At 41.6% G+C, this 24,912-nt stretch overlaps 1 protein-coding gene across 1 annotated transcript; it reads left to right on the top strand.

Moving 5' to 3' along the window:
- Positions 1-2,343: 2,343 nt before the first annotated feature.
- LOC124000223 (nuclear body protein SP140-like) lies at positions 2,344-24,648 on the top strand. Its single transcript, XM_046306436.1, has 16 exons — positions 2,344-2,594; positions 2,726-2,912; positions 7,138-7,312; positions 7,557-7,778; positions 7,991-8,107; positions 8,873-9,006; positions 16,898-16,945; positions 17,491-17,539; positions 17,730-17,858; positions 18,585-18,724; positions 18,921-18,989; positions 21,655-21,782; positions 21,936-22,053; positions 22,211-22,285; positions 23,791-23,934; positions 24,148-24,648. The coding sequence occupies exons 2-16, from the start codon at positions 2,769-2,771 to the stop codon at positions 24,259-24,261; spliced, it is 1,806 nt and encodes a 601-aa protein (XP_046162392.1). The 5' UTR covers positions 2,344-2,594; positions 2,726-2,768; the 3' UTR covers positions 24,262-24,648.
- Positions 24,649-24,912: the final 264 nt, after the last annotated feature.

The raw sequence follows: 24,912 nt of genomic DNA on the forward strand, positions 1-24,912 counted from the left end.
TGCTTGTGTCAGCACAGGTCTCATTTGTAGCTTCACGGTCGTTATTGGTTTATTGTTTGTGTATGCAGTGTTCAGTACTTTCTTTAATTACATATTCACCATGAACACATACCACGCCACATTTTGGTCCTCTGATCCTTCTCGCCTCTTGTCTTAAGATGAAGAGGAGGAAGACCGCATAGCATAGCATAGCATTTAGCGTTAGCATTCAGCAGGCAACATTTTCACAAAAACCAGAAAACCATTCAAATAAAATCATTTACCTTTGAAGAACTTCTGATGTTTTCAATGAGGAGACTCTCAGTTAGATAGCAAATGTTCAGTTTTTCCTGAAAGATTATTTGTTTAGGAGAAATCGCTCCATTTTGTGCATCACGTTTAGCTAAGAAGAAAAAAAATGATCCAGGATTGTGTAAATCTATCAGCAAGCTCATTAGCATAACACAACGTTAACTATTCCTGAAAATCGCAAATGAAATTAAATCAATATGCTAGCTCTCAAGCTTAGCCTTTTGTTAACAACACTGTCATCTCAGATTTTAAAAAATATAGCAAAACAAGCATTTGTGTAACAGTATTGATAGCTAGCGTTAGCATTTAGCGTTAGCATTTAGCGTTAGCATTCAGCAGGCAACATTTTCACAAAATCCAGAAAAGCATTCAAATAAAATCATTTACCTTTGAAGAACTTCGGATGTTTTCAATGAGGAGACTCTCAGTTAGATAGCAAATGTTCAGTTTTTCCTGAAAGATTATTTGTGCAGGAGAAATCGGTCCGTTTTCTGCGTCATGTTTGGCTACCAAAAAAAAAATGAAAATTAATTCATCCAAATGACAAACTTTCTTCCACATTAACTCCATAATATCGACTGAAACATGGTAAACGTTGTTTAGAATCAAACCTCAAGGTGGTTTTTACATGTCTCTTCATGATATATCATTCCTGGAAGTCTCCTCTCTGTCTCAATCACATGGATGAATGTGAGCAGCTTGGAGATTACGCAACAATTTCAACAAAGGACACCGGGCGGACCCCTGGTAAATGTAGTCTCTTATGGCCAATCTTCCAATGATATGCCTACAAATACGTCACAATGCTGCAGACAACTTGGAGAAACGATAGAAAGGGCAGGCTAATTCGTGGCGCTTTCACAGCCATATAAGGAGACAATGAAAAACAGAGCGTCAAAAATCCTGCTCATTTGCTGTTTGAAGTTTCATCTTGGTTTCGCCTGTAGCATCAGTTCTGGGGCACTCACAGATAATATCTTTGCAGTTTTGGAAACGTCAGAGTGTTTTCATTCCAAAGCTGCCAATTATATGCATAGTTCGAGCATCTTTTCGTGACAAAATATTGCGCTTAAAACGGGCACATTTGTTTATCCAATAATGACATAGCGCCCCCATAGGTTGAAGAGGTTAAGTACCACCGCATATGTTCCATTGTTCGGATTGCCAGAATATAGGTCATTTCCACCCACCTTCTGATGTTCCCAGAATCTCCATGTTAACCAAGGGTTTTGCAAATGTAACCTCGGTAGGGTAGAGAGAGGGAAAAGGGGGGAAGAGGTATTTATGGCTGTCATAAACCTAGCCTCCAGGCCAACGTCATGACACTGCACTGTTGTAACTAGAAGCACAAGCATTTCGCTACACTCGCATTAACATCTGCTAACCATGTGTATGTGACCAATAAACTTTTTTGGGGGGGGTTTGATTTGGACAGTTGGAAATTGGATTTGAATATTGAAACAATGTTGCAAATCTTAGAGAGACAGATAGTAAGGTTTATACAAATCTCCGCTGTTTAAAACTAAATGTTAGTCTAATCGTATTGTGAGATATTGTCTAGATGATTTTTATAGTGGAGATCAAGTTCACAGCATTGACCGACACTGATGCCTTTTGGACATCTTAGATGTCTTTTTTGGTGCCATCTGGACAGGTCTTGATTTCCTTATCCACGGATGTTGGTTTTTGGTCCAAATCTGAACAAATCATAGGGGTCTGTGTTTGGTTCAGATTTTGTCCGGTCTGGGCCAGTCTTGATTTGGCCCAAACGTAGAGGTCTATTAATGATGTATTTTCAACTTTCAATCAGAACCGAAAATGAACCTGATTTCAACATCTGGTGAATGCACCAATTTGTAAGTCGCTCTGGATAAGAGCGTCTGCTAAATGACTTAAATGTAATGTAATCTGGAGAATACTTTTTTCACCTTTCAGAAATTGACTTCAACGTCTGGAAAAATACGTATTTTAGACGTCTTTTTAACGTAAATTTTGCTTACTGGGACTATTCTCGTAAAGGGCGGAAAAGTAGTCATCTCGTCTAGGGTGGCAGAGTGGCCAGTACTCTACAGTCATATGGGCACTTTCACTTTCCAAAAGTAATTTGAAGTGGCCTTCCGTGCTGGCAGGAGATCTATTTTTTTTTTCTCGAAAATAACAATAACAACATGTTGTAGGCCTACAGCTGAAAACTTTTTGATTACGTCCATCGTCCAAACTGGAATGTAGACTATTTTCGTCTCGAATGCTTTTGCGTGTCTATCGTCTGAATGAATCTATCCACCCTGGGCCTGTATTGAAATGTAAATAGCCTACAATCATACTTTCATTTCTGAATCTATATGTGCAACCCAATATGAACCGGTTCGTTAATTATTAAAATGTTAATAATATTCAGTCATCTGGTAAATATTGCATTTTTTTTTCAACAAAGAAAACTGAATTGAAGAGGTGGACTGCATTTGCGATCGGCGCCAATGGACCCGTTGGATTTTTTGACCGATGAGGAGTTACTGCGGTTTTTCCGCTGTAGTAGAACAGAAATGTCGTGCATGGAGCAACCACACACTTTTCTTAACCAGCTCCGAGACCACCACTTCATTCCAGAGAAAATGCACACGGTGAGCAGTAGTGACCGCAACATTTAATAATAATAATAATATAATATATGCCATTTAGCAGACGCTTTTATCCAAAGCGACACATTTCTATAGACATATCCGCCTGCCCACTCAAAGGTTCAATTTAATCCCATCTGTCACAATACCGAAAAACAACTTTTGTAAACCGACTTCTGTAAGCTAAAAAAACAAATAAATAGTTTAAATGTTTAGATATTTTGTTGAATGTTTAAGGGTCGAGTTTACATATGTGCCTTAATTTTCAATACATTTACTTTAAAGGGGTCATTATGTATTTTACGTCATTTATTGGCAGCTCGGGGGCAAGTAAAATTATGTATTTAATATTAAAGTACACCTACTGTAATATAAATACAGTATCATAGCAAGTACTGTGTAATGACACAGTACATTACCCTAAAATCGACTGTATTAGGTCTATATTGTAAAAAAAAGTAAATGCTACCATCATTGAAATGAATGAATGATTGGATAAATTAATTACATTTATTGAGGTGAGGGTTTATATTTCACAGTATTTTACTGTAATTACACGAGATTGGTGAATGATTTCACCAAATATTTAGGAAGAGATCATCATCTGAGGAAGTCTGTGAAGGAAGAAACCAAATTGAAAGTGACAATGCACAGGTACACCTCCAATTGACTCAAATGATGTACCAGAAGCTTCTAAAGCCATGACATTATTGTCTGGAATTTTCCAAGTTGTTTAAATGCACAGTCAACTTAGTGTATGTAAACTTCTGACCCACTGGAATTGTGATACAGTGAATTATAAGTGAAATAATCTGTCTGTAAACAATTGTTGGAAAAATTACTTGTGTCATGCACAAAGTAGATGTCCTAACCAACTTGCCAAAACTATAGTTTGTTAACAAGAAATTTGTGGAGTGGTTGAAAAACAAGTATTAATGGCTTCAACCTAAGTGTATGTAATCTTATTCCTTTTTCAACTGTATGTAGCTACGGCCCTACTATGCAGGGATAGACCTGCTTTACAGTTTACGAGTAATCAGGCTTAGTTGACTAATTGGTGTTATAACACTGTACTATTCTTCTATGAAATGATAAGTGTATACAGGTCAATGGTCACATGAGTAAGATATGTAAATAACAGGGTTGGGGTGTGCAGAGAATAGCTGGATATACAGGTACCTGAAAAAAAATAAAGGAAACATAAAATAAGAGTTCTGGCTGCTCTGTTATGGTGTGGGGTGCATTTTCCTGGCATGGTTTTGGTTTACTCAGTACCTTAGAGGGCAAGGTGAACACGGATATATACACAGCCGTTCTGAGTGATCACCTTCAATCTAGGATGAATAATTTCTCACCTGATGAGAGTGGTCTCTTCCAGGATGACAATGCCCCTATCCACAGGATAATGCCAAGCATCTGGAGGAAATCTGGCCCCATCCCTACAGTGAAGCATGGTGGTGGCAGCATCATTCTGTGGGGATGTTTTTCAGCAGCAGGGACGTGGAGACTAGTCTGGATCGAGGGAAAGAGGAAAGGAGTGCTCATGAACTCAGACTGGGGCAAAGGTTCACCTTCCAACAGGACAACGACCCTAAGACAATGCAGGAGTGGCTTCAGGACAAGTTTCTGAATGGCCTTGAGTGGCCAAGCCAAAGCCCGGACTTGAACCTGATCAAATGTCTCTGGAGAGACCTGAAAATAGCTGTGCAACCACGCTCCCCGTCCAACCTGACAGAGCTTGAGTGGATCTGCAGAAAAGAATGAGAGAAACTCTGCCAATACAGGTGTGGTAAGCTTGTAGCGTCATACCCAAGAAGACTCGAGGCTGTAATCATTGCCAAAGGTGCTTCAACAAAGTACTGAGTAAGGCTCTGAATATTTATGTAAATGTGATATTAAATTTTTATGTCTAAAAAATGTCTAAAAACTGTTTTTGCTTTGTCATTATGGGGTATTGTGTGTAGATTGATGAGGGGAAAACATCAATTTAATACATTTTAGAATAAGGCTGTAACGTAACAAAAGTCAAGGCGTCTGAATTCTTTCCGAATGCACTGTATATAGATATTGCGGTTGAGGAATAGTGGTAAATGTGTTTAAATTTTATTATCGTCAGAGCACTGCATGTTCCTATCAGTCACAATTGTGACTGAGATTAAAACATATTTTTTTTACATGCTTTTCAATATAAAATATAAAAGAACTATGGATTACATGTCAGGGTTACTAATGGCATAAGATTTGCATAGTGGCACGTCTGGGTGGAAATAGGTTAACCAAGCAGCAATAAACTAAATCCCACTAAGCACAGACCAATGCTGACGTCTTTTTAAAATTCTTGTCCGGATTTTATTTTTTAACGTATTATTTTGGTGTGGTCCAGAGCGGCCTTTATTCCAACATCCACGGGCGTAGATGTTTGGACCAAATCTGAACCAATCATAGACGTCTATGTTTGGTTCAGATTTGGTCCTGTCCCGACCGGCCTTGATTTAGCCCAAACATAGACATGGATGATTGGTTCATATTTTGTCCAGACAATATTTGGTCCAAACATAAATGTATATAATTGGTTCAGATTTTGTACAGGAGAGTACAGTACAATACGGTAGAGTACAGTGCAATACAGTAGAGCACAGTATGGTAAATAAAATAAGTATAGTTCAGTACATTAGAGTACAGCATAGTAGAGTATAGTTCAGTATAATGTACTGTATTGTTTAATAATTTACTCTACTGAACTAAACTGTACTGTACTACTCTACTGATTTAAACTCTACTGTACATCTTATTGTACTGTAGTACTCTACCGAATAAAACCCTGATCCAACCTTGTAACAAAACAAATTGTAGAATGCAGAATACAGAATTCTTTGGTAAAATTCTTCCTCCTATTTTGAAAGTTCCTGGAAGAACCTTTTGGGTTGCCACACCAGCGGAACTTGCCGGTTGAAAAAGGTTCCTTGAGGAACTGCTCTGGAAAGGGTCATCGAGGGTCTTCGAGGAACCCCTGTGTAAAGGTCAATTATGTGTATAACCCTGGATGACTGAAAGTGGTAACTGTATTGAAGCCACTGTGCAGCCATCTTGGTACTCTTCCATTGTAAAAAAATATACATACATTTTTGACGAGTTTATTGCATACTTTAAAATGATAAAATGTGAGCTAAACATAAGATAAATATTTTTAACAATTCCTTAAACTATTTGGTTTTTGAATATTAATGTTACTGTCTCCACTACAACAAAAAATATTTAAATACATTTAATTTCTTCCTGAAATACTGTATTACTGTATAGTAATTCCATTCATTCCTCTGCAGGACTGCTGTAAATCTCTCTCAGAGAAGGTGACTTTTATCAATATATTCGGTTCTATAACGCTCAAATTCGAAAGTGCTAATTAGCATCAAAGTAGACATCCTGCAAGACTACAAATCCCTGCAAGCTCCTGCACATCATTTCTAGCTGAGACCTTTGCAAATAGTTATTGTGTCAATGTTATACTTGCACAATACATTTCACAGAATTGTCAATTTAAAGAAATGTAGATCATGTATTCATGACTACATTTAGCTAACATTAGATAGTTAATCCAGAGATTCTAACCGTTGCCTCGATTCAGAAGTCTCGTCCAGATCATCATGGCATTTGTGGTTCTTTATGATAACCTCATTAGCAGCTAAATAGTGTTTCATTTTTTTGGGGGGGGGGGGCGGTAAATACAGGTGAATATATTGATAAAAGTTACCTTGTCCTAGAGAGAATTACACGGTTATCAAAACGTCACGCCAGGTAAGCCTACATGAAACACAGCCCTTATTTTAAGTGTTTTAAAAAAACGATGAGAAAAATTAAAATGAGAAAAACGATTGTAACCATTTCCCAGGTTGACTGCTAGAGGTTCCTTGAGGATCTCCGGCGTTCATTGGGTCAACACTAATTCTAGGAGTGTTCTTTGTACACTAAGACCATTCACTGTCCTATTACTAGCTGGGTACAAAAAATATAAATAACAGGTCTTTGAATGTTATTGTAAGAGTGGACTTTGGAGTTGATGGTCATTGATTAGTAATGCCTGACGTGTGTCCATGAATTTCTGTCTGTAAAAAGGAACTGATTGGGATGGCAGTTGCATCTAGAGAATCAAATCTACCTCTCTACTCCAGCCACAAATTGTTAACCCCCACAAATTGGACCATGGTGTTGTATTTGACCCCTCCTGCAGAAGCTGATTCGGTGTAAGAGTAAGGAGGTGAGGGAGAAGGGTGTGTACCAGGTGTTGGACTGGGTGGCAGCAGAGAGGCCCAACAGCATCAAGGTGTTCTGGAAATGTGTGTTCAGGGACCACCTCCTGCTGCAGTACCCCACGTTACGCCTGCTCCGAAACCGCCTGCTGGACGGTCAGTTCTGGAGCCTTCACTCTTATTGTTTTATTATTATGGTATTATTATGGCATTTGTATGGATAGGTTAATATCTATATATAATTCTAACTCCTAGTAGAGTATACATGTCGTTCACAATGGTGGATACTTTGAAGTTGAGGTTCAATGCCCTGTCTAATTTGTAATAATAATACTTTTTTATTAGATGTACATGAATTAGGTTGCATGGTTTACAACATTTTGACACCAATCCCTTGTAGGGTCGTTCACATTCTACGAGAAACTGCCAGAGAAGGTGGAGAAGGAAGAGGGGGAGGAGGATAAGAAGAAGAAGGGTTCAGTGGAAGGAGATGATAAGGAAGAGAAGACAAGAAGGAAAAAGAGGAACCAGAAAAAGAGAAGTGAGAGTGTGGAGGAGCAGCCCAGCACGTCCACACAGTCCAACCCCAGTCAGAAGAGGAAAGTTCAGAGGCCGACCTACTGTGAGTCCCAGGCTTCATGTTCCCTGGGGGAAAGAGGAAGCCTTGAGTAGGGAAGTCTAAAGTACCTCTGTAACTTCAAACAGACATTTTCTTGAGTAAATATTGACTCCTGAATTCATAGCGTAGGTAGTAGGTTTGTTTTTTAGGGGGGGTGAATATATATTTTTTTCAAGTCACATCTTAATGACTGTCCCCACCGTGTCCCCATGCAGCTCCTTTCAGTAAGAATGAGAAAGCTGACATCTGGACCTGGCCCATCTACAAGACCCAGCTCCCAGTCACCTGTGGGGACAAAGAAGGCACGCTCAACAGGGACAAGCTGGCCAAAGGTAGGTCATAACAAGGACTTTAAATGATGTGTTTATGTGTAATGGTGGATGTGTTTTGGGCGAATATCCTTGCCTGAGACCAAGTGGCAATCTGCAGTTGCTACATACATTTTTGGATTTATACATTTATGACATGTACCCATTAATTCTTGAAAAATATAACTTATAAATACCTCATGAGATTAGTTCAACTGTTGTACCCCATCAGAACAAAATGCTGTATACGCTTATTTAACTCCAATGTTTGTAAACAAAGTACATGTAAACACACACTCTATACCCTCAAAACATGGTTAAAACTAGAATGTTAACAGCATGGATGGTCAGTCCTTGACTCCATAGCTCTTTTTTTCCACCACCATCCCTGAGCTTGCAACGAAACAGTGGTGTGGAATGGTTTCTTATTGTTCAAATTGCTGGTTGCCCCTTTAAAAACTCATCAAAACCAGGGCCCGTATCCACAAACATCTCAGAAAAGGTCCTAGGATTTTTTTACGACAGTTTTAAATCAAACAAAAAAACTCCCAGGTTTCAATCACAGTCAGGCACATGTGTACTACGGTCTATTTGACATTGCATGGTCTTAATTTGTGGTGGTGTGTATGATGTCTGACTTCCTCATTGGTTTGTCTCAGGGGAGAGGTGCATTGTGGTTCAGATTTGCTGGTTGATGTCTGACTTCCTCATTGGTTTGTCCCAGGGGAGAGGAGAATTGTGGTCCGGGGTTGCTGGTTGACGTCTGACTTACTCATTGGTTTCTTTCAGGGAAGAGGTGCATTGTGGTCCAGGGTCGATGGTTCACCCCAAGTGGCTTTCAGGAGTTTGGGGGGAAGAAGAGCAGTAAGAACTGGAAGTGCAGTATCCGCTGTAGAGGCACCACTCTGGAAAAACTGATCCAGGTACAGCATATATTTTGATTTAATTTATTTGACCATTTAAAAACACAATTCAACCAAACGTGATAACACAGAAAAGTTAAACAGCTTGGTCACTTTCCATACTCTAATCAAGACTATGTCATTTGGACAATGTTGCCATACATTACACTGTGATATATATAAAAAGGTATGTTTCATATATACAATATCATATAGAGGAGACTGCCGTTGGTTGTCACACATTTTACTCTTATGTGTATTTCTCAGCACCAGTATATCTTACAACACTCTTCAATATTAGGAGGAACACCAAGGTCTTGGGTTGAAATGGGGGCTGACCCTTTTTATCTTCATATCTTATAAAAAAATGGAGTCACTGTAAGATCTTTAAACAGGTTAACGTTCACAAGGCTGCAGGGCCAGACAGATTACCAGGATGCGCACTCAGAGCATGCACTGACCAGCTGGCAAGTGTCTGCACGGACATTTTCAACCTAATCCTGACCCGTCATCCATAGATGACGCAATCTCTATTGCACTCCACACTGCTCTTTCCCACTTGGACAAAAGGACCACCTACTTGAGAATGCTATTCAATGACTACAGCTCAGAGTTCAACACCATAGTACCCTCGAAGCTCATCACTAAGCTAAGTGCCCTGGGACTGAACACCTCCCTCTGCAACTGGATGTTGGACTTCCTGACAGGCGCACCCAGGTGGTGAGGGTAGGCAACAACACATCTGTCACGCTGACCCTCAAGACCAGGGCACGTCAGGGGTGTGTGCTTAGTCCCCTCCTGTACTCCCTGTTTACCTATGACTCAGTGGCCACGCGCGACTTCAACACCATCATTAAGTTTGCCGACAACACGACTGTAGTAGGCCTGATCACCGACGACGTTGAGAACCTAAAGGGAGGTCAGAGACCTGACAGTGTAGTGCTAGGACAACAACCTCTCCTTCAACGTCAGCAACACAAAATAACTGATCGTGGACTACAGGAAACGGAGGGCCGAGCACACCCCCATTCACATCGACAGGGCGGTAGTGGAGCCGGTCCTGAGCTTCAAGTTCCTCGGTGTCCACATCACTAAGGATCTATCATGGTCCATCTATCATGGTCGTTCCCCCTGAGGAAAGGCTGAAAAGATTGGGCATGGGCCCTCAGATCCTCAAAAAGTTATACAGCTGCACCATTGAGAGCATCTTGACTGGCTGCATCATCACTTGGTATGACAACTGCTTGGCATCCAACAGCAAGGCGCTACAGGGGGTAGTGTGTATGGTCCAGTACATCACCGGGGCCAAGCTCTCTGCTGTCCAGGAGCTCTATACCAGATAGTGTCAGAGGAAGGCCCAAAAAATGTCAAAGACTCCAGCCACCCAAGTCATAGACTATTCATTCTGCTACTGCACGGTAAGTGGTACCAATGTACCAAGTCTGGAACCAACAGGACCCTGAACAGCATCTACCGCCAAGCCATAATACTTATAAACAAGACTGCTAAATAGCTAATCAAATGGCTACCCAGACTACCTGCATTGACCCTTTTTTGCAATAACTCTCTTGCACTGATTCTATGCACACATTCACACATACTTACACTGACTCCCCGACACACACATAAAAACGCACACTACATACACCCACTTGGAATTAATATTTTCCCGAGAATCTACCAAGTCTCAATACCAGGAATAATTCATAATTATCCAGAGCCCCGGGAAATGTCCATAACAACTGGAAGTGCCCATTTTTCCCAACCAAGATATGGTCACGATGCCAGGGTTCTCCCCAAATAAGAGGGGCGCTGCACCATTATGTAAAGATTTCAGAGCAAAGAAAACTGCTATTTAGTCATGTTAGAATGAACTTATAATTATTTTTTCAATATATATTTTTTTCTCTCCAATTTCGTGACATTCAATTGGTAGTTGCCATCTTGTCCCATAGCTGCAATTCCCGCACTGACTCTGGAGAGGTGAAGGTTACACGACCCGCCAAGCCACACTGCTTCTTACATTTACATTTACATTTAAGTCATTTAGCAGACGCTCTTATCCAGAGCGACTTACAAATTGGTGCATTCACCCTATGACATCCAGTGGAACAGTCACTTTACAATAGTGCATCTAAATATTTTAAGGGGGGGGGGGTGAGAAGGATTACTTTATCCTATCCTAGGTATTCCTTAAAGAGGTGGGGTTTCAGGTGTCTCCGGAAGGTGGTGATTGACTCCGCTGTCCTGGCGTCGTGAGGGAGTTTGTTCCACCATTGGGGGGCCAGGGCAGCGAACAGTTTTGACTGGGCTGAGCGGGAGCTGTACTTCCTCAGTGGTAGGGAGGCGAGCAGGCCAGAGGTGGATGAACGCAGTGCCCTTGTTTGGGTGTAGGGCCTGATCAGAGCCTGGAGGTACTGAGGTGCCGTTCCCCTCACAGCTCCGTAGGCAAGCACCATGGTCTTGTAGCGGATGCGAGCTTCAACTGGAAGCCAGTGGAGAGAACGGAGGAGCGGGGTGACGTGAGAGAACTTGGGAAGGTTGAACACCAGACGGGCTGCGGCGTTCTGGATGAGTTGAAGGGGTTTAATGGCACAGGCAGGGAGCCCAGCCAACAGCGAGTTGCAGTAATCCAGACGGGAGATGACAAGTGCCTGGATTAGGAACTGCGCCGCTTCCTGTGTGAGGCAGGGTCGTTCACTCTGCGGATGTTGTAGAGCATGAACCTACAGGAACGGGCCACCGCCTTGATGTTGGTTGAGAACGACAGGGTGTTGTCCAGGATCACGCCAAGGTTCTTGGCGCTCTGGGAGGAGGACACAATGGAGTTGTCAACTGTGATGGCGAGATCATGGAACGGGCAGTCCTTCCCCGGGAGGAAGAGCAGCTCCGTCTTGCCGAGGTTCAGCTTGAGGTGGTGATCCGTCATCCACACTGATATGTCTGCCAGACATGCAGAGATGCGATTCGCCACCTGGTCATCAGAAGGGGGAAAGGAGAAGATTAATTGTGTGTCGTCTGCATAGCAATGATAAGAGAGACCATGTGAGGTTATGACAGAGCCAAGTGACTTGGTGTATAGCGAGAATAGGAGAGGGCCAAGAACAGAGCCCTGGGGGACACCAGTGGTGAGAGCGCGTGGTGAGGAGACAGATTCTCGCCACGCCACCTGGTAGGAGCGACCTGTCAGGTAGGACGCAATCCAAGCGTGGGCCGCGCCGGAGATGCCCAACTCGGAGAGGGTGGAGAAGAGGATCTGATGGTTCACAGTATCGAAGGCAGCCGATAGATCTAGAAGGATGAGAGCAGAGGAGAGAGAGTTAGCTTTAGCAGTGCGGAGCGCCTCCGTGATACAGAGGAGAGCAGTCTCAGTTGAATGACTAGTCTTGAAACCTGACTGATTTGGATCAAGAAGGTCATTCAGAGAGAGATAGCGGGAGAGCTGGCCAAGGACGGCACGTTCAAGAGTTTTGGAGAGAAAAGAAAGAAGGGATACTGGTCTGTAATTGTTGACATCGGAGGGATCGAGTGTAGGTTTTTTCAGAAGGGGTGCAACTCTCGCTCTCTTGAAGACGGAAGGGACGTAGCCAGCGGTCAGGGATGAGTTGATGAGCGAGGTGAGGTAAGGGAGAAGGTCTCCGGAAATGGTCTGGAGAAGAGAGGAGGGGATAGGGTCAAGCGGGCAGGTTGTTGGGCGGCCGGCCGTCACAAGACGCGAGATTTCATCTGGAGAGAGAGGGGAGAAAGAGGTCAGAGCACAGGGTAGGGCAGTGTGAGCAGAACCAGCGGTGTCGTTTGACTTAGCAAACGAGGATCGGATGTCGTCGACCTTCTTTTCAAAATGGTTGACGAAGTCATCTGCAGAGAGGGAGGAGGGGGGGGAGGAGGATTCAGGAGGGAGGAGAAGGTGGCAAAGAGCTTCCTAGGGTTAGAGGCAGATGCTTGGAATTTAGCGTGGTAGAAAGTGGCTTTAGCAGCAGAGACAGAGGAGGAAAATGTAGAGAGGAGGGAGTGAAAGGATGCCAGGTCCGCAGGGAGGCGAGTTTTCCTCCATTTCCGCTCGGCTGCCCGGAGCCCTGTTCTGTGAGCTCGCAATGAGTCATCGAGCCACGGAGCGGGGGTGAGGACCGAGCCGGCCTGGAGGATAGGGGACATAGAGAGTCAAGGGATGCAGAGAGGGAGGAGAGGAGGGTTGAGGAGGCAGAATCAGGAGATAGGTGGGAGAAGGTTTGAGCGGAGGGAAGAGATGATAGGATGGAAGAGGAGAGAGTAGCGGGGGAGAGAGAGCGAAGGTTGGGACGGCGCGATACCATCCGAGTAGGGGCAGTGTGGGAGGTGTTGGATGAGAGCGAGAGGGAAAAGGATACAAGGTAGTGGTCGGAGACTTGGAGGGGAGTTGCAATGAGGTTAGTGGAAGAACAGCATCTAGTAAAGATGAGGTCGAGCGTATTGCCTGCCTTGTGAGTAGGGGGAAGGTGAGAGGGTGAGGTCAAAAGAGGAGAGGAGTGGAAAGAAGGAGGCAGAGAGGAATGAGTCAAAGGTAGACGTGGGGAGGTTAAAGTCGCCCAGAACTGTGAGAGGTGAGCCGTCCTCAGGAAAGGAGCTTATCAAGGCATCAAGCTCATTGATGAACTCTCCGAGGGAACCTGGAGGGCGATAAATGATAAGGATGTTAAGCTTGAAAGGGCTAGTAACTGTGACAGCATGGAATTCAAAGGAGGCGATAGACAGATGGGTAAGGGGAGAAAGAGAGAATGACCACATGGGAGAGATGAGGATCCCGGTGCCACCACCCCGCTTGACATACTGCTCGCTTAACCCGGAAGCCAGACGCACCAATCTGTTGGAGGAAACACCATACAGCTGGTGACCTAAAGTAAGCGCACATGCGCCCGGGCCGCCACGAAGAGTCGCTAGAACGCGATGGGACAAAGAAATCCCAGCTGGCCAAACCCTGCCCAAACCCAGCTGGGCCAATTGTGCGCCTTCTTATGCGATGGGACAAAGAAATCCCAGCTGGCCAAACCCTGCCCAAACCCAGCTGGGCCAATTGTGCGCCTTCTTATGGGTCTCCCGGTCATGCAGCCGGCTGCGACAAAACCCAGGATTGAACCCGGATCTGTAGTGATGCCTTGATAGAAGGATCGTTGATCTCCAATGACATTGTTGTTATTTACAAAACAGGCCGTTCATAAATTCTGAACGTTATCATGTTCCTCAATTAATTCAGCGCATTTCAGCAGTAGGCTATCTCGACACAGAGCGCTTTCAGGGCGCACAGAGCACAACCCGAGTGTTGTGAAATCACACAACCTGCAGTCAAATGAGAATTCCACTGACCGAAGTTGCTAAACTTGCTAGATAACTTAATAATCAACAAATGTCAGAATATTTTAGAAAATTCTAGTTGATGATTATAAAGATACCAGATCAGCTCATGAATAATGGGGAAGTGAAGAATGCAAATAGTTTAAATATCAAGGCATCTTTAATATCCAAATCTACTCTCGTATCGTTTGTTGATCACACATTCTCTACCGAAGCTCTCATATGGGCAGCTAGAACGAGACAGCGCAGAGAAGTGGGGGAAATATTACATTATATTTTGATATGCGTAGGCTAGAGACGTGCTTTCACAATGCAACCTATATATTACAGAATAAAGTTAGGATTTATCATGCGTGACATGAGTCAGGATTTGGGGTTTCAGCGGGATTGGGACTGGATAGGAAAGTAGCCTAGGCTCTAGGACAGAAGAAGAAGCCTTTTCCCTCATGCCTCTCTGAATTGTTAACAGACTTCATGTCTGTGACAGAGACGCATATGTAGTGAATTGTGCATAGACCTATCAAATTTGTGACTGTCTGAAGAGTCACAATGACAGCTCAAAGAGGCACACTTTCTTTTATAGGCTATACAGTAGGGGTTAGACCCTGTAGGGTTTATTAACTGCAATCAGGTCCCGTGTGCAGTCCGGCAATGTCAATTATGTGTGTGCTTTGAATTCATGTCAATCCCTGACACCCACACACATAACATGCATACTAACACCACTCGCACACACACACACACACACACACTTTCACACTCACACAAGCCTTCAAACACACTCTGTCCACCTGTGACAACCAGCCCCATCGTGGGGTTGGATGTCACAATGCTTGCTTGTTGCTTATTGCTTTTGTAACAAGAAGTGAAGCAATGTAGCAATCATATTCTTAGAAATAGCCTTTCTTTGATCAAACAATATTCCTAAAAAAATTATGCCTTAAGAATAACATTACATTTTTAGCAAATGTGTGTCTATTTGTGTGTTTGAACACACGTGTCTGTGTGTGGGTGTGTGACAGGAATAATGTGTGTGTGCGAGAGAGGCAATGAAGTGACCTCTTTATAGCAGCAGTGCTATTTGCTGAGTTTGTTCCAGGTAAATGTTGTAAATCGTCAGCCATTCCTACATTTGCGACCAAAAACATGCTACATTTACGTCATTTAACTGATGCTCTAATCCAGAGCGATTTACAGGAGCAATTAGCGTTAAGTGCCTTGCTCAAGGGCACATCAACAAGGGCTCTTAACCACTAGGCTATCTATCTCTTCGCAGCAAAATCTGATTGCAAGAATTTTGTATAATAATCAAATGGAAAAACTGAAACGTTTTAACCCAGTGTTGTTTTGTGTATCAGTTCATAAACCACGCACCATGGAATCGGCAACATCAAAAATCTCTTCCTAACTATTTTGTGACCTACCTGGCGCAGCTTTCAATTTTTAGGTCCTTAAATGAAACTGGTATACATTTTTTCAATCGCAATTTTCTTTAACAAATGTTGGTCTTTAATGTAGGGCCGAGAGTTCCTTACCTTCTTCCCCTTCCACTTTTGTGATAATGTGTCAATCAGTTGGTTGTAATTTTGGATATAGCAGACATTTCCATGTCATTAACAAAGATTATAAATATTTTTTTAATCAATTAGTATATTTGAGTTTAACCATACTATTTATTCTAAAATTTGTTCTGTCTTTTCTGATGCATAAAACTGAAATTGCAACCAGCTTTCTATAGCCTGTTTTAAAAATAGTGATATATATATATTATTTTCAAATAACCTAAAGTGAGAATTTGTAATCTCAATAAAGGGAAAAGGGCAAGTTTTTTAACATGAGGTGAGCCATTTTTTACTAATCTGCTGGAAAACCAGTTCGGATTTCAATTCAACTTTTGTATGACTGAAGCCTTTAGTCAAGGCTTTAAGGCTTGACTAAAGGAATTCATATTCATTATATAAATTGGCCTGTTTAATTTTGCTCATATAATACTTTTAAAAAGTTGTTTGGTGAAGGCAGGGCCACAAGTAAATAGGTTAACTGGATGACTCAATCATTTAAGATGCTGGTTAACTCGTGGCTTGACCTAAAGACTTTTTGAAATATACCTCTCCCTTTCCTCTTTTCAACAAACGTACGTTCATGGATACTCCCATAATTCAAACATTTACAAAGAAAATATCACACATATTTTCTTTACTTGTACTTATAAAAAACACACATTCTCCTCACCTTAATGTTTTGTCATGCTGACATGAATTGACCAGGTGGATGCGTTATTTTGAAGAATTCACACAGCTCCATTTCGGTTGGTAGTAATTAGCACTGTGACAAACAACCCTGGTCTCCCCTACTTTTACCACAGCATATCGGTTTATCATTACATATACCAGTAAAATAGGGCCAGACAGAGCAACGAACTATAGCTACACATTATAACAATTTTTGTTTTTCTGTAAAGAAACTAACTGTATTACAGGTTACTAACAGGTATTTCACTGATATGCCATTCAGTCACAACACTAAAAAGCAATGTCTGTCCCCCTTTCTCTACCCCCTTCCATCACTATCTCACCCACCTCAGGAAGGCCATTTAACTTCACCAGACTTTAAAAGAAGAAAGAGTGCACAGGTAGGAGACCAATCTTTCAATATACCACATCCTCTGGATTAACAGTCAAACTACAAATGCTCTCAAATGCTTAGTACATCCACATCATACTGTATAACTCGATAACAGTTCACCCACATCATTCTATGTAAAAAATACTTTGTAATAACTGAATAACTGTTCGGAGGTCCCTTCCGAATGAATAAAACGGTAACACATGGTAATTCAGCTTCTTTAAGTACAACCTGATACCATACTGGGCATAGAAACATGTGGAACATTGAAAATGCAGAGAAAGTGCTGCATCGTCATAGCATCTGAATACATGTTGTCTATGATTGTTAGTCATGAATCAGTTTTATTGCAACATCTGAACTTGACAACAGCTCAGCCTTATCCGATGATATTCTGATGTTTATACAGGCATGAATTTATATTTCTTGTGCGTGATCATACTTTGACCAATGATCATTTTGTTTGTCCATGTTCTTACCATATTAGATAAAGAAGAGTCTATTATGTGACTGATATATGTACAACTGGTCTGTCCCTTTACTCATATCTAGGCCAAGAGAGCACTGTTTCTCTCTAACCAATCAGCAGGCTCAATCACAGGTATGTACAACAATCACAACTCAATGGAATCTTTCTGAATCCTTTAGACATGACTATCTGGTAAAGGGGATGGTGTTGTCTCTAAATTTGAGTTTTTGTTTGTTATAAGTTTTTGTGACGCAGGCCTGACCTTTCACACTTATATAATAAACCATCTTTCCCTAAACCTCTTTGTTTATCTTTACTTCAGAATCTGAGGAGAATGACAATGATGAGGAGGAAGAGGAGGAGGAAGAAGCTGAGCAGGAAAAAGAGGAAGTCTTCAAAGTCACCTGTGGAGCCATCAATGGAATGCTACATAAGGATCGGTTTGCATCAGGTACAATTTTTATTCTCAGAAGGTTTAATAAACAACATTCTATAGCTATTGCCATGTCTTTGAAACTATTGAAGGTACTGGAGACACTTTTACATGTTGCCAACCCTCTTTCTCTGGCTGCACCTCAAACACTGACCCCACTTAGTGCTTTTATCAAGCAGAAAACCCATTTCAGCAGATCCACAAGTTCTGCCATGAGAGGTGACTATATAGTTCCCTTAAGGAAAAGCACCTTCAGTCAGACGGCTTTCACTGTGAGAGCTTCCCATGTCTGGAACTCACTGCCTTCAGACACACGTAACTGTGCAACACTCAACCTGTCTGTAGTTTGTGAGGTATGTAGATATTGTTTGTTCATTTTCTGTATTTTGTTTGGTTGCTTATTGTGTTATTGCTCTTTCTGTCTTCGTACTAAGTGTTAGTTGTCATGTGTTGCTCTCTGCTGTGTATATGCTCATTGTCTGTACTGCCCAGGGACTACGGTCAAAAGTTTGCCGACTTGCTAAAACCGGCACTTGTACTGAAAATGTCCCTGCAAACATAAACGTAACAAAGGAAAGTAAATGACACCATTTTTGCTATTACCTATAATACGCTACAAGTTATTTTACCATAGCCCCATGTCACTCTGGTCAGCTGTAATGCGCCAAATGTAATGTATATTAAGGTTATAGTAGGGTTTCATTTGAGTTTGTCCTTCTGCCCCTATCTTCTCTGTTGCCCCAGGGTCGTGTGGAAAGAGCATCCGTACGGAGCTGCGCTGGATGACCCCGGTGGAGTTTGTGAAGGGGGAGTCAGATCTGGAAGATCCCTCCTGGAAGAAAGACATCCAGTGGGACGGGAAACCACTCCACGTCCTCATCGAGGTGCAGACGGAAAGAGAACAGAGATAGAGGAAGGGAGATGAGAGAAAAAAATAGTGTTTGACACTTACCAACCTACTGTACAAGGAATGGCTTAAGATAGTCTGCAAGGTCTTTAAGGACCTGCGATGAAAACATTTCCCTTCTTAAAAACGTTTTACTAGTTCTACTACGGTCTGTGTTTGTTTCTCATTTCCAGAGTAAGATCTTGGTCATCCACTCTCTCCTGTGTAAGTGCAAGCTGTGCAGCTCCACGGCCAAAGACAGGGTACGTTTCTCCCTCGACCCTCAGGAAAAACGGTGGCACCCACTTACTAGCCAATCACATTGGTTAAACGAATGCTTCAATTGTTATAATGAAATTCCAAGATGTTTCTTAACATCACTGTAAAGGCAATGAATGAATGAATGACATCTTCATGTCAAATCATCATTCGGCAACCCATCCCTTACGGGATTAATTGACACAAACAAATGACAATGATTCACAGTGATAAATCTTCTGGTGTCCTGCGCAGTGAGCACCGCATGAATAATGAAAAATAAATCAGTACACAATAAGTAGATAAGGTTATCCAAGCAATAATAATAATAATAATAACAACCCTAGAGCAGTAAAAATAATTAAAAAGTCAATACAGAAAAATTAAACAGAAGGTGTTTCAACCTGATCTTGCACAAAGAGAATATTGAAGTGTGAGATCAGAGAGATCAGAGAGAAGACTGTGAGACAGCCCTACAGACAATCTATAAACAAATGTGCACTTTGCTATATAGGAGCTAAATACTTTTAGAATTTAATTACTGGTCTCCCTTCTTTTATTCCAGGCTTTATAAAAAAAATCAGCAAACAAAAATACACAATGTACAAAAAAACATTTCAGTTTCTCCTCATCACTCAGCCACATATTGCCAGGGTAAATCTGGTGGGCTTTCTGGAATAAGGAAAAATGTATATATCGTGGTAGGAAGTGAAATAGATGCTCAAATGAATGTTATTCTCTATTTCTTTGAGGTCAAAATAGTTACATTGTTTTTCCTCATCCATTTTACCATTATCCCGACCTGTTTCAATACGCAGGGGAAATATCCCCGGTCTTACACATGGCGAGCTCTTGCTTTTAGGTAGGTTGTACACAAATTCACACTTAATCAAATCAAAAGGTTCGTGGGTTTATGAAACGTCTTAAGGCTAGGTGCCCCTCAAGCGGGATAACTTTCTGTGAAGCTGCAATTCAAATAAATAATCATAAAAATTAGGAATATTAAACATTTAGGAACATACAAGTGTCTTATATCGTTTAAAAGTTTAAATTATTTTTAATCTAACTGCACTGTCCGATTTACAATAGGCTTTACTTTGAAGGACGGCGCCCCACATCAAAATATTTTTCCTCCAGCACAGGTTTCATAAATTCCCAAATAGCGATTAAATATTCACTTACTTTTTGAAAATATTCCTCTGATTTGTGATCCAAAGGGTCCCAGCTACAACATGTAGTGTCGCTTTGTTAGATAAAATCCTTCTTTATATCCCAAAAAGTCTGTTTAGTTGGAGCCATCGATTTGAGTAATCCACTCGTTCAACATGCAGAGAAAGAAATCCAAAAATCTACCTCTAAACTTTGTTAAAACAAGTCAAAATATGTTTATATACAATCCTCAGATACCCTAGAATGTAATTAAACTATAATATTTCAAACGGAAAGAAGTATGTTTAATAGGAAAATGATATTGGCAGGTGCTAATTTCCAACTCTTGAGTCCCTGTATCAAAACTCATAATTCTTCCTCGTTTGGGAAGAAACAAGCCTGAAGCGTTGAACAAAGACTACTGATGTCCAGTGGAAGCCAAAAAAATCCCTATATGTTCTAGCATGGGCTCTCAAAAAAAAAATATGGTTGGTTTTTCTTTGGTTTTCTCCTACCATATCTTGTGTGTTATAGTCTCCTACATTAATTTAACATTTCTACAAATGTCAGACTGTTTTCTTTCCAATGGTACCAATTACATGCATATCCTGGCTTCAGGGCCTGAGCAGCAGGCAGTATATTTTGGGCAAGTCAGTCAGGCGGAAATGGAGAAAAAAGACCCTAGCCTGTATCTCCCCCACCCATTTATTTTCATATTGTGTTATCAGTTGTTTCTAGTGACTATATCTCCCTTAATTTGGTCTTCGTACAAATGTTAAAAGTCAGACTACTGGAAAAGGTCCAACATTTTGGTTGCCCAAACTCCTCCTGTGAAGAGATCCCATTGAAAAACATTCCCAGCAAGTCTATTCCAAAGTCTCACCATGCACGCCTTCCATCTCACTTCCCCTGGGTTCCCAGTCCAGTTATTGCCAGCATAGGCGCAAACTTGTGGACACCTAAAGAATAAGTACTGCTTTGAGATACCCCTTAGCATCTCACACTCCTGCTGAATAGTACACAACAGGACACACTGAAAGTTTGGAATATGTAGCATAACCAATATCTTTGAGTGTTCTTGTTTTTCCTATAAATCCCCCAACAGCGCTACATGCTGAGTCATCCAGGGCAGATGTGCTGTATTGAAAGGTCTTATGTTCATCAAAATAAAGACCCAAATATTTATAGTTGCTAGTAAACTCAAGAATGTCTTCACCACCACAAAATTGAAAATCAATTGACTGGACGTAATAACATTTTCCTCAGGGTTTGTTCAGTTTCTGCCATAAAAATACATCAGCATTTCATCATCATATCCTACTCCAGTATTTAACTGTTTCATTTATTTTGCCAAATCATTCATAAACATAGCAAACAGAGTTGGTGATAAGGCATGTCCTTGTTTTACACCCGAGGGTGTGGGAAATAAATCTGTACGATATTCGTTAACACACAAACAGGCAGTTGGTGCTTGTTTGTTTCCAATTCCTTCTCACCTTCCTCTCTTCTCTGTCTTGGCAGCATGATCAGGATAACGATGACGACTGCTTCATCTGTAGAAGCCAGGGTAGCTTGATATGCTGTGATGAGTGTCCCCGCTCCTTCCATCAGAGATGTCATCTTCCGAATGTGGATGGAGCCATGATGGGGTGAGAAGACTTGAGGATTGATGAGAGACAGTGTGAGAGAAAGAGATTGATACAAGAGAGGTCTGTTTGTTCTGTGTACTGTAGGTAAACGTAGCTGTCAGCTTATTTGTGCACTATTGAAATGTTTGTGTGCGTGTGTGTGTGTAATCACAGGGATGATTGTCCGTGGATCTGTACATTCTGTGTACTGAGGGCCAGTCAGTCGTGGCGCTACCCCGCACAAATTACCTACCAGGAAGCCTTAACCCGCCGAGTCTCAGACAACCTACTGGTGAGGAGCCTGAATGAATGACTTCTACCATTGGGCCAATTGCCTCAAATTGCCTGTCCATTATAATCTTCATTATACACTTCGCATGAAATAATTATTCAGAATTAAATGTAAGCAATCTTTGACCAGTCACATAATGGTGTGTTTACTCTGACAGGAATGCCAGTACCTCCTGCTGTGTCTATACCATGCGGACGAGGACCACATCTTTGTGGCAGATCCTTGCATCAATGTAAGTTTGCTTGGAGATATTTGTCTCTCTCTCTCTCTCTCTCTCTCTCTCTCTCTCTCTCTCTCCATATACAGTTGAAGTCGGAAGTTTACATACACCTTAGCCAAATCCACTTAAACTCAGTTTCTCACAATTCTTGACATTTAGTCCAAGTAAACATTCCCTGTCTTAGGTCAGTTAGGATCACCACTTTATTTTAAGAATGTGAAATGTCAGAATAATATTAGAGAGACATACATACACCCAATTAGTTGTTGGTGTAACTGAGTCAGTTTGTTGGCCTTTCTATGGGATTAAGGTCAGGGCTTTGTGATGGCCACTCCAATACCTTGTTGTCCTTAAACCATTTTGCCACAACTTTGGAAGTATGCTTGGGGTTATTGTCCATTTGGAAGACCCATTTGCAACCAAGCTTTATCTTCCTGACTGATGTCTTGAGATGTTGCTTCAATATATCCACATCATTTTCCTACCTCATGAAGCAATCTATTTTGTGAAGTGCACCAGTCCCTCCTGCAGCAAAGCACCCCCACAACATGATCCCGCCACCCCGTGCTTCATGGTTGGGATGTTGTTCTTCGGCTTGCAAGCCTCCCCCTTTTTTTCTCCAAACACAACGATGGTCATCATGGTCAAATAGTTCTATTTTTGTTTCATCAGGCCAGAGGAAATTTCTCCAAAATGTACGATCTTTGTCCCCATGTGCAGTTGCAAACCGTAGTCTGTCTTTTTTATGGCGGTTTTGGAGCAGTGGATTCTTCCTTGCAGAGCGGCTTTTCAGGTTATGTCGATATAGGACTCGTTTTACTGTGGATATAGATACTTTTGTACCTGTTTCCTCCAGCATCTTCACAAGGTCCTTTGCTGATGTTCTGGGATAGATTTGCACTTTTCGCACCAAAGTACGTTCATCTCAAGGAGACAGAACGCGTCTCCTTGCTGAGAGTTATTACGGCTGCGTGGCCCCTGGTGTTTATACTTGTGTACTATTGCTTGTAGAGATGAACGTGTTACCTTCAGGGGTTTGGAAATTTGCTCCCAAGGATGAACCAGTCTTGTGGAGGTCTACAATTTTTTTTCTGATTTCTTTAGATTTTCCTATTATGTCAAGCAAAGAGGCACTGATTTTGAAGCTAGGCCTTGAAATACATCCACAGGTACACCTCCAATTGACTCAAATGATGTCAATTAGCCTATCAGAAGCTTCTAAAGCCATGACATAATTTTCTGGAATTTTTCAAGCTGTTTAAATGCACAGTCAACTTAGTGTATGTAAACCTCTGACCCACTGGAATTGTGATACAATGAATTATAAGTGAAATAATCTGTCTGTAAACAATTGTTGGAAAAATTACTTGTGTTATGCACAAAGTAGATGTCCTAACCGACTTTCCAAAACTATAGTTTGTGAACAACAAATTTGTGGAGTGGTTGAAAATGAGTATTAATGACTCCATCCTAAGTGTATGTAAACTTCCGACTTCAACTGTATGTTCAATTGCCAGGTGAGAAACTACACCAGTGTGATAAAGACCCCTATATGGCTGGACAGGGTTGTGGAGAAGCTGCAGCAGAATCTCTACCAGTCAGTGCAACATTTTGTGTCTGATGTGTTGCTTATCTTCACCAACTGTGCCACATTTAACAGGGTAAGACTGCACTACGGCAGTATCCAATGTGAAGACTCGAGACAACATTTTTTTAAACAAATCTTGGAATTGCGCTAATGCATGTATAACATTTTAACAATGTGTCTTTGTTTAATCCATAACAAATATGAATTAGGCTAAATGAGTTGTGTTTATTGCATTTCTAGTTTATTATGTTTTCTAAAGAAATGTGTCTGTCTTTTTTTAATGAAGGATAATGCAGAGTTCCGTGTGATGGGCGAAAGATTGAAGGATCTATTTGAGAGAGAGTTCAAGAGTACATTCAGTATCCAGCTTGAGCATCCAACTGCATCCAACAGCCAGTAGAGCCTTCATCGAGTCTGTACTGTTATCTCACTATGAGACAACAGGGAATATTCACCATGCCCTGGTCTTTCTATACAGCCTTCATACAGACTTGCATGTACATTATTATCCATCTAGTCCTTTCATGAATTTCTTTCATTCGTTCTAACAGTCAAAATGGACCTCTGACAGTCTCTATGGGGTGCCTCAGGGTTCAATTAAAGGTCCGACTCTCTTCTCTGTATACATCAATGATTTTGTCTGGCTGCTGGTTATTCTCTGAACCACCTCTACGCAGACAACACCATTCTCTATACTTCTGGCCCCTCTTTGGACACTGTTAACTAACCTCCAGATGAACTTCAATGCCATACAACTCTCCTTCTGTGGCCTCCAACTGCTCCTAAATGCAACTAAAACTAAATGCATGCTCTTCAACCGATCGCTGCCCGCACCTGCCCGCCCATCCAGCATCACTACTCTGGACGGTTCTGACCTAGAATATGTGGACAACTACAAATACCTAGGTGTCTGGTTAGGCTGTAAACTCTCCTTCCAGACTCACATTAAACATCTCCAACACAAAATTAAATCTAGAATCGGCTTCCTATTTCGCAGCAAAGCATCCTTCACTCATGCTGGCAAACATACCCTCGTAAAACTGACCATCCT

The sequence above is a fragment of the Oncorhynchus gorbuscha genome, linkage group LG16 (genome assembly GCF_021184085.1).
Source record: "Oncorhynchus gorbuscha isolate QuinsamMale2020 ecotype Even-year linkage group LG16, OgorEven_v1.0, whole genome shotgun sequence".
Lineage (NCBI taxonomy): Eukaryota > Metazoa > Chordata > Actinopteri > Salmoniformes > Salmonidae > Oncorhynchus > Oncorhynchus gorbuscha.